Raw genomic sequence first — 11,100 nt, forward strand, 5'->3', positions numbered from 1 at the left:
TCTCGTATGAACTCCTGAACTTGGAATGTGTAACTAGTAACTGGGTTGATGCTTGCTGCATTTAAATCACTAGCTAGGGCTATTGCTGTGTTCATTTATTTTTAGTAAAACATGCTAATCTGAAGCTGTAAAAGTGATGTTCTTCTTATATACTGACTGTGTTCATTGCAGTTTTGCCAGGCTTGCATCACACATTAATCTTTTATTACTGATCATTATATGAACTCTCACCTGCCAGCTGTGAAATGACCTGCAGAAAGACATTTAACAATTGCCTCTATCCACTGAGTTTACACTATACGCTTTAATCAATGCTCAGGATTAAATTAATGCTGATAGGCAATTTCCAATATCTGGCATACAGGCGATAAGGGAATTGGACTTTTCTGGGCTTCTTTTTCTTTTTTTATTAACTGAAAAGGCCTATCTGTATTTCACGGTGGATCATGTGAACTGTAGTACTGACTCATTGCAGAATTTTGAAACCACTGAATTATGTCAAGCACAGAAACTGTTGCTTTCTGTAGGACTTTCGTTGAGCTTTTCTAAGTAGGACATAAGATGAACACTTAAACTGGTTGTGTAGGACAATGAAAGAGATTTTTTGGCATAATTGATAATATATCCAATAGGGAAATATTTTAAAGAGTGCATGGAAGGTGCAATTTAAAACAATCTGCGTATAGTGTTTGCAGGTTCCATTTTTATGTGTATCAAATATTAAAAATGTTGGCAATTTTGGAGAAGAGATTACACTAAGAAGCATGGGAGTGATTTGTCTTGAGATTCTATACTACTGAGCACCTCTGTAGTAACAGATGAAAAGCAAATTTGAGCTTTAGTTACTCAGAACACACACAAAAGACAAAGGAGTATATTTTCTATAGCTGGTTTAAAGCTGGTGCAACAACGGCATAGAGGGAAAATAAAACTATGCATTGCTGGAGAACACTTTATACTGTTTAATAGATCACATTTCCGCAATCCTTACTATCACTAAGAGGATCATATGCTTTTAAAGAAGGTGCACAATCCTTCTGTAATAAAGAGAAAGCAGAGATGAGGTTTTTTAATAAAGTCTCTTGTTCTATATCAATTTCTTATGGTTGATGAATGGAATTTTCAAGGTCCAGGAAACAGGAATGCACTTTGTTAACTAAGCTAATATTAACTAATGCAAATTTTGCAGAATATAATTGGACAGAGATTAATGTGCTTTCAGTTAACAGCAATTTACATGCCCAAGGTATCACATCACTCAATGATATCATCAGTTCACGGTATATTACTTAAATAAATGAGCAACGATTTTGTACTGAATTCATTAACAAAAACATTCCCATGTAAAAGTCATAAGCAACCCAGACTGTAGCATTTCACTGGGTCCTGTTTCACATATGTCATTGCAGGTGTCAAGAAGAGTGTCCTATCGGGACATACGGCTTTCAGTGCACACAGAGATGTGACTGCCAAAATGGTGCAAAGTGTTACCACGTCAATGGAGCATGTATGTGTGACCCTGGATTTAAAGGGATTTATTGCCAAGAAAGGATGTGTCCAGAAGGCTTTTATGGCCTCAAATGCAACAAGAGATGTCCTTGTAATATTACCAACACTCTCAGGTATGTACATCATTTTATACACTAATGCAGGGACTGGTCAAATAAAAGCATTGGGAAAAAATTCAATTAACTACACCTACTCCCTTTTTTTCTATAGTTTTAATTAAGAACACAGACGGCTCCTCTGGATTGCAACCTTTGATTTAAATGACCTCGGGTTTGGACCCATAAGCCTCAGTCCAGCATATATCTGTTAATTATTTAAATAGTTCTGCTAAAATTGGAAACAATCTGACATACAGTCTTATCCTGTAACTGCAGTCTTATAGGCATAAGAACTATCATATGATGCCCATATGTATGCATAATAGCCCACCAAAGTTTAAAAAATATAGATATATTTATTCAAATCCATCATTTTGGCTCTTTTTATGACATGGATTTTCTTGTTAGATCTATAGACAGCAAAGGGACTTTCAAAATGAAACCTAATTTGCTTCAGTTTATGTCTCGTGGCAAATTACCTTGTTGAAAACACTTGAGGCAGATGTATAAATAGACTGAAATCAATATCCCCAAGTCAGTCTATGGAACTGTAATGAAGTCGACATTGTCAAAATAGACATCTCTTCTCATGTATGCCTATTTTTGCTCTCCATTCAGTATGTGTACGTGTGAAATATTCAGGAAAATAAATATCAAGGAAGCATACCTAAAATGGAATAAGCCTCACTTAAAAGGTCAGGTTTTGATGTTTTATTCCCTTTTGCTTTTTTTAGGATCTGATTCTTGAGGTTCTCAGAGCTAGAGCCACACGAACAGACTTGAGCACCTAACATGAGACAGGTTGAGTTTACATTCCCATTGCAGGCTTGAACCCCAAAAAAAAGGAATAATTTAAGACTCTTCCCTGCTATCCCATTTGTTACCTTTTGCAACTCCTTGCCTTGTTTGCTGACTGCTGGAGTTGCTCTTTGGAGGTTCCTCACTCCCTCACATACAGTAAAGGGAGCCTGGGCAGTGAAAACACCCTGGCCTCAGCTATTCTGATGAGTGCCCACATTTCCTCACCATGCCTGCAAGATGCTGAGCCCCTCAGTTCCCACCTGATTTCCTCCTTTTTCTGTCCATTACTGTGAAACATTCATAGCCAATTCAGGATTGTCTAGGCTTCAGAGGGAGGTGGGGATAATTGATGCCCAAGCACATATGCCCTTGATATGGACATTCTTCAATTTTAAACCAGACAGGTAGGGACCTGACTGTCTTGCTGATGATGACAAACCTACCTTGCGGTCTTGCAGCCTGCTAAAATATAAACGCTCTCCTCAGTTAGGTATGCAAGCAGTACCACCTAATTTGTGTGCATGCACAGAGGCACACTCACACACACACAAACACTTCAGGCAAATCTGTTTGTCTGCTTGAGATAGACTCTATTTGTCTCAGTCTTGGAAATAAACAGGTGATCTTTCTTGTGAATTCCAGTTCCGCTGTGAGTGGCGAGGTTTTGCTTAACTAAAAGTCAGAGCTCACAATGGATTATTTAAAAGCTTTGTAATTCTGATGAGTCCTCGACAGAAAGATCTAGTTCTATGGGGTTTGGCAGGGAGGAGCCAAAGTGTTTGACACCTCAAAGGTAGCTCCATACAACATGCTTCTCTCGTTTCTGATTATTTTGTGTATCATGAAATCATTGCAAAAAATAACATCCCTAAGGCATGAGCTGAGCATTGTACACGAAAGGTTAATGTTGTGTTGTACTGGGGATAGGGGATGTCTCAAGAATTACTACAGAGTGACCTAAGGTATAAATTCCTGCATGTCACACTACTGTGCAGCACCTGCCAGTGTGCACGACTTAAACCTGTGGTAAATATGAGGTAAACTGCTCCTCAGTGGTAAATACAAGGTAGAGTGCTCCTCAGTGAAAGCTGTTCTTCATGTGTACTGAAGGGTGAGAATGTGCTCTTGGACGGTAGCTGACACCCTGTGTCTTCACCCCCTCTCCTAGCCTGCAGAAACCTGTTTGTTTGCCCAGTTCCCCATAAGGGTGTAAATAGAGTGGAAGGACTGCAGGCCATGGGCAAGGCCGAGCTTGGCTGCTGTTTCTCAACTCGCTGCTCAATTCATTAAGAGTCTTCTAAGTGGGGGAAGCCTGTGGGTTTGAGAGTGCAAGAGTTCATCCTAGGTTACTCAAGGGACTACCTGAGAGGTGCTCTGAGAGTTTGCCAGAAGATCTTTCCTGAAAGAACAGACTAGCAGCATCCAGCTGTGAAGAAAGCTGAGGACTCAAGTTTGAGAGAGCTCAGAAGGGTAGAGGATCCAATCCTGTCACAACTCTTTTCTGGGCATGTGGCTGTTCTTACACACCGTGCACCTGACCTGTGTCTGGTTGCTGTCTGACAGGTACGTTTTATGCCTCCTGTCCCCTCACTGCTCCGTCAGCTTCACTTGCAGCATCCTCTGCTAAGATGGTATCTCCATTTCCTTAATAAATGAGTCTAGTCTCTCCATTGATAAAATCTCCCTTTTCCTACATCTTATCACTGCTATTATGGAACAAAGAAATATCAGCAAGCTGTAGATCTGTAAATGTTCTTTCATTCATCCATGGTATTTCAGCTTTCCACTTTTCAATGAGCTCCTGAGAGTGCTGTCAATTTCTGAGCTGAGGAGCGTCAGAGTTGATGGAAAATGACCTTCTCCAAAGGCACTCCATATTCTGAACAAATCTTTTAACTGATTGTTTAACCAGTCCCATACAGCACACTTCTCTTCCCACCCACCTCCCCCCATTCCTACCCTGAATTTTCATCATTACTGGAACTGTGGTCTTCCAAAGTGAGTCACTTACTGGCAGCCATCTCTTTTCCCCAGATGCAGTTTAAACTGTTGGCTACTTGTTGCCATATTTTAAGTGTGTAGGATAATTATATAAACACTTGAAAGAAAGTGAGGGAAGTTTGCTTATTTCTGTCAGTGCTTTTGACTCATTCGATGTGGTTGTTGGAGAGCGGTCTGGAACAGAAAGTTCTATGGTCTTTGAGGAGCAAGTTGGGGAGGAACATTAAGAAGTACACAATCAGCTTTTCTATTTTCATAGATCTATGTGGTTTAATGTCTGAAGAGACCAGTGTGATCATCTGGTCTAACCTCCTGCACAGTAACAGCTGAAGAACATCATCCAATAATTTCTGCATCAAAGCACGCTGAAAGACACTTTGTACAGGGCTTTTAAACAGCCTCAGAATTAGATATTTAGAATGTGCTGGTGACTTGGACTGTCCTTCCACAGGGAAGGATACACCTGTAAGAAATTCCCCCATTGCAAAAAGCCTATGTTGAGACAGTCTGCAATAGTCAAAAAGGCATAATCCTGGTTTGCTGTTCGGAAAAGCAGAGAAATGGGTAGCTGGAATAGTCTCAGCAGCCCACCTTTCTTGAACACTGGTATGGAGTCAGCATCTGGAGCCACAGGTCTGTAGTAATGTCCTTCCCAGGTCAGGGACATGAGAAGGGAAAGAAGACACAGGAACCTGTTAAGCCTTGACACTTTCCTACTGTGATGAAATCCAATGGAATGGATAGACCTCCAGAGGCTCTGATATTGCCTCAACACTGAAAAATCTGGAAGGACCAAACCCCATGGACCTTACCTGATGTTTTGCCTTGACCTGAACGAATAATGCACTTGAATGGGGCTTTGAAGATGTGCTGAAGTAATGGCCCTACGGTCTCATCACGGCTATTTCTTTAAAAGCAAAAGGGCATTTTAGTAAGAGAGACTGAATATAGTATCAACACCAAAAGACAGAAAATACTGTTAAAAAATGATAAGGGCTGTTGTTCATTCAGATGAGATAAGTGGTGGTAGCGTATAAACAGAAAGTCAGGAAATTCACTGGGAATGAGTTGTTTTGGCTGAAAGATGTGTGGAGAACAAATTCAGAATTTGGAACAGACTGTGCTGTCTCAAGCATTTCTTTTCCCAATTTGCCTTAAGAAAGTTAAATTACCTGGTTTCCTCAGATTTCTTCAAAATTAGATGCTTAAAAAATGTAAAGGTCAAAAATGACTTTCTGTTTTTCAGTTCAGCTAGTGAATTTTTTTTAAAAAATGTCTATTGTTGTATGTGTGGTTCAAAAGCCAGGGAGTGTACAGTAGCTTCCAAACTGCAGCAAGAGCTGTGGAACAATTTCCTTCTCAAGCTATGCTGTGCGCTGTGGACAGCTTCCAGTTTCCACCTCTACTTGACCTAGTGCCAGAGAAGCACTTGGCTGCTTGCAGTCACTCTAGGTTTTCAACACTATTCCTTCCTATTATGGCAAGAGATTTGAAGAAATAGAAGTTGTTAAGGTTCAATGGAAAATACTAGTGCATAACACTGTCAAGCTCTTTCAAGAGTATAAGGTTCCTCTCCTGCTCCCAGCGAGTGGTTGGAGAGCAGATGTTAGTGGGTTTGCCTTCTGGGATCCTTTTGGAGGCCTCTTACCCATCCATTCTGTTATCCTTCTCTAGAGAAATTGTTTTTATTTCTTAATTTCAGTTTATTGGTGGCATGGAGAAATGTCTTACACATGCTGCACCCTGTACTGGCAAGATGTTACATGGAGCCGTGACCTTGAAAGGTACATTCCGAACAGGAAAGGAGGAATTATTTGAGAAATTCACGTTGCTAACTGTTCTTTGCCTTAACGCGGTTGCCATTAAGTGCTTCAAACTTTTCAGCATCAATGCAGCTCCCATTTAGTTCACTGGGTAGACTGGATGCATAGATGGCTGGCTGAACCACAGACAAGTTTCCTAGCTACAGTTCTATGTCTAGGTACATATGTCTAGGTACATAGTTTATATGTACGTAGTTTATATGTACAGTTCTAGGTACATATGTCTAGGTACATAGTTTATATGTACGTAGTTTATATGTACAGTTCTAGGTACATATGTCTAGGTGCATAGTTTATACAGAATTAAATTTTACAGAATACCAATATAATAAGAGAGAAGTATTCTTAACTCACACATTTATATACTATTTCTACATCGTGCACTGCAAGATATTTAGTATGTAACTCTGATGACTTTAATTACTGGAATAGTTGATATATACCAGAATAGAAAAAAACAATTAATAATAAAAAGTAAGTACTATTTAGTGATACCAGCTGCAGATCTTAAAAGGGTTTTGAAAGGAAGAAAGGCATCATTGTACAGATGGGAAAGATGAAATGCAGAAAGAGTAAGTTACATGGCCAAGATTCCCTGGCAGGATTGGGAACAGAACAGCTGTCTTCTGAACTTTGGTTAAGCATCTAAATCGCAGCCGTCTTCAGGTTAACACTGCATCAGGGCACCTTAATTGTCAGAGAAGTGTTTGTGATTCAGAACATTGCACTCTTTGTATCTGAGACGTGTCCTGTGTCCCCTGGCCGGACACAGCCTGTAACCTCGTTTCAGACCTAGCTAATGTAAGTTGGAGATCCTTTTGCTCTTTACGTTACCATAACGCTATGGTGTGTGTTAACGTTTGGCTTGCCAAAAGCTTTGGAAAGGTTTATTCCGCTACTGGCAAGGAGAAGTTTCCCTGCCCCTGCTGCACAATCTATTCACCAACTGTTGCTGCCTACCCAGAACCATTGTTATGGGTATGATAACTCTGGAACTGAATGTGGAGGACTTTTCCTAACCCTACAACACCAGCACTCTGTAAGACAGCAAAAGATGAGTGTTTCAAAGCACTTGAAGGACTGCGAGTTCTTGACCTAGGAGAACAACAAAACACTGATATGCTCAGGCTGGTAATAAAATTGTTCTTGCTTCACAGAATCACAGAATTTTGGGGATTGGAAGGGACCTCGAAAGATCATCTAGTCCAATCCCCCTGCCAGAGCAGGATCACCTAGATGAGATCACACAGGAAGGCGTCCAGGCAGGTCTTGAATGTCTCCAGAGAAGGAGACAAAGATTATATGAATGCAGGGACCCAAACATCTGCATTGGGCTTTTCCTAGCTCATGCCCTCCTGAAGGAGTGGAAAAAGGCTTTAGGGGCACAGAATATGGTGTTAAACTTCCACTGGAACTTGTTTTGGAGTCAGAGCCCCTTTCTCCTACATACTCTTCTGCAAAGTCTGTTTGGTTGTTGCTTCTTATTTTAGTGCATGTTAGGATGATTTTTAGTGCTTAATATATAACGTGCATCCCATGCAGAAAAGCTGTCCGTTTTGATGAAGGAGCCAACGTTGGAGTAGAAATTCTTACTGAGCAGAGTATTTTCAATTGAATTGTCATAGACTGATTCAAACTGCCGTGGTCATATATTACATTTGAAAGATTTAATTTAGCCAACAGATGCAGTTCTCATGGAACCGTATGATGCGTGCAGGAGTAGTGAAAACAGAGAAACGAAAAATCCACTTTAAAATATTTCTTTAATGTTTAGCTTTCTGCTCCTATTAGGTAATGATTAATAGACGCAGAGGGGGGAAAAACGAGCTTTTATTATTTTCATCTGAATGTTAAGAGGTGCTTTGTGAACAACCATAATTTCAAGGACTGCTTTGTCAGAAGAATTTCATGGATGGTAGTTTGTTAAGCTGATGAATTGTTTTAATTAGTCAGTAAAACACTATTTATGATGAAACATTTGACACACAGAGAATTTGATCATTCTTAGTCACAACAGTATGTGATGAACCTCTCCTACCACCAGTTGCCAGAAACATGCTTGGAAATTACGTTTTATGAGGTGACCTTGAAAATTAACGTATATGATGTTAATTTTATAGGTGTAAAGAAACCCATTCAGTCATGTCTGCAATATTAAACTATAGTAATAAATAATAGTAAAGGAAAATATTTCTGTGAGGCAAAAAAACAGGAGACAGGTCCATAGAGAGGTGCCACCTTGCAGAACTCTATTCTTTCTTGTTCTGAGAATAATAATGAAAATCTGATTTGTGGCAATATTATTTCTCATCATTCTCACTGAGGGCTAGACAGTGCTATTATGGTGCAATCTTGAGGTGCAGAGGCTCCCAGAGCATAGTGAGCTCTCAAGTGAAGCCTTACACTCCCAGCTGGCCTCAGACAACATGGGGTCCTTTTCCAAAGATGGGATTCCCTCTCCATCCCTGCTCTTTCTTTTCACCACCTCATCTCCCCAAACTAGACATCTTCCTGTGCTCTCCTTTCCCATCCCCCAGAAACCTCCATCTCTTCACTCTAGGACTTTACACACCTCCAGCCTTCCCCTCCTTTCCTCGCCCCCAGCCACAGCCTCGGCGCGATCTTCTGCTGTGGGAAGTTAGTGCCCTAAGGAAACCAGGGAGATGCTCTCTCTGTTCACAGAAGTGAAAATGGTGAATAAACTGTTTCATAGCAGGAGGAACACAGGGTTAAGTCTTCCACCTACAAGGTGCAGAAGGACCAGGCGTTGTCTGGTCTTTTGGGCTTGATTCTCCTTTCTTCTTTTCTCTCTGTGTGCTCTCACAACAGTGTGGAATGGTCTGAATAGAAATGAAAGCCAGAGGGTTAATGTTGGGCAGCAATGCTCGTTATTCAGAATAACGGTACTTGACTCATTTCCCTGCACAGCTGAGATTTAGTCACAGGTCTCCTGTTGACTCCTGCCCCAAATAAATCCCAAGGCTTCGGGTAGTAATCAGTTCTGTTCACTATGGCTGAATATTCCCTGCAAAACTCTTTTTCCAGTGAGATTTTTCCCTTCTAAAGCACTTTCCTTTCTACCTCTCCCTGCTGAAAAGTTCTGCTGAGGTGACACTCACTTTTAAAACATAGATTAGACTAGACTACACCATGCTAGAATATTTGGACCACAGGACTCAGGTTTATCTTCAAAATTCTTCATTGCATTCCTTCATTCACTGGAATTTCTCCTAACTCTGAACCTCTTTAACTGGCTGTATTGTAGTACCGTATAGCACATATATGTCATACAACAGTATGGATTGATCGCGTTGTGGTTAATGTCAGTAATCCAAGTCACACTGATTTGAGAATGGAAAGCATAATCTTCAGAGATGTAAAATTATCAGTGCTGTGGCAGTTCCCAGATGTTTGGAAGTGGCGTGCCAGGCTGGTATTTAGCATCATATTCCCTATTCACTTCTGTTCTGTTTTGCTAGGATGGAGTTAATTTTCTTCATAGTAGCTACAATAGCTGTGTTTTGGTTTCAGTGTAGGATTTGTTATGAGAAGAATGTTGATCAGGTACTGATGTTATGAGTTGCTGCTGGAGCTCAAGGTCACTGTGTTTGGCTGGTTCACAGCTGCATTAGGACTGAGAGGGAGAAGTGTAGTAAATGGCAAGACCCAAAAGTGATGCCCAAGGCTGGGCATCATTTTAATTAGTAAATTGTTTTTATCTCAACCCATGAGTGTCCTTGCCCTTTTCCTTCCAGTTCTCTCCCCTACTCCCTGGAGGTGGGGTGGGGAGAGTGAGAGAGCAACTGTGTTTGGCTACAGAACAAAAGGGTGAAACCATCACAACTTCCTAAATTCTGTGTCTGGTTATGTTCACCATCCTTAACAGTTTTCAGGTTTATTCTGTTCTTGGCGTGACTCTGGCTGACATCACATATAAAACGTTCTACTGCTTTTTACAGACTACATTTTTCTTTTATGTCCACATCTCATTAATGTGTCTGTCTGTCTTCATTAGTTGCCATCCATTGTCTGGAGAATGTAGCTGCAAAGTTGGCTGGGCTGGACTCTACTGCAATGAAACCTGTCCCCCTGGGTACTACGGTGAAGGCTGCGAGCTGACCTGCCCTTGCCAGAACGGTGCAGATTGTGACAGCATCACAGGGAAGTGTACGTGTGCCCCAGGATATATGGTAAGTGAGAGCTTTGAATAATTGGGGCATTTTATAAGGTACCTGAAAAAAAATTAAAGAGGATTTTAATCTGTTTTCACATAATATTTGCATAAAAGCAGCCAAATGCAGGTAATTTTTCCCCATTCTGTTATAAGTCCACATAATTCTCCTTTGAGCAGTGTCAGCTTATTAGTTCTGGTTGTTTACTTAACATTAGTATTGTAAGTTTATTACTGTTATAAGGATAAAGACATGGTTTCCCATAGTATATTCTAAGTCAAGACATAACAAAAAAGATGTCAGATTATTGTCTGCCTGGAAGAGCAGAAAAGGAATTCTCATGGCCTTTCAGCATGTTCCTTGTCAGTCACGCTGTGATTTTAATAGATTAAGATCTCTTAAAATGTTACAAATGATAGAGCAATTTATGTCTTTTCTGAGCATACATGGCAGGTGTCTTTTACCTGAGCATCAGAAAGAGCTTCAGACATTCTGAGGTAAACAAGCATTACATTTTATAGCTGAGATATAAAATGGCTGAAGAAATCACCCAAGTTGAAACAACAAAAATTCAGAATTAATGACTGCCAGGTTGCAGCAGAAAGTATTAGGACGTGAATCCAGGTGTCTGGTCCTGCTACAGCTGGGAGTAATGGAACTCTTGCTGGTAGGTTCCCTGGTCATCCATAAATGAAG

At 40.5% G+C, this 11,100-nt stretch overlaps 1 protein-coding gene across 1 annotated transcript in view; it reads left to right on the forward strand.

The window, feature by feature from the left end:
- MEGF11 (multiple EGF like domains 11) overlaps nucleotides 1-11,100 on the forward strand; it is a gene marked incomplete at its 5' end in the record, with an annotated part of 189,125 nt that overhangs the window by 98,569 nt on the left and 79,456 nt on the right. Inside the window, 2 exons of the mRNA XM_029085009.1 lie at nucleotides 1,410-1,622; nucleotides 10,248-10,422. Of these exons, the coding sequence (XP_028940842.1) occupies nucleotides 1,410-1,622; nucleotides 10,248-10,422 (388 nt within the window). The remainder of the gene's footprint in view (nucleotides 1-1,409; nucleotides 1,623-10,247; nucleotides 10,423-11,100) is intronic.

The sequence above is a fragment of the Antrostomus carolinensis genome, unplaced genomic scaffold (genome assembly GCF_000700745.2).
Source record: "Antrostomus carolinensis isolate BGI_N321 unplaced genomic scaffold, ASM70074v2 scaffold2270, whole genome shotgun sequence".
In the NCBI taxonomy this organism is placed as follows: Eukaryota; Metazoa; Chordata; class Aves; order Caprimulgiformes; family Caprimulgidae; genus Antrostomus; species Antrostomus carolinensis.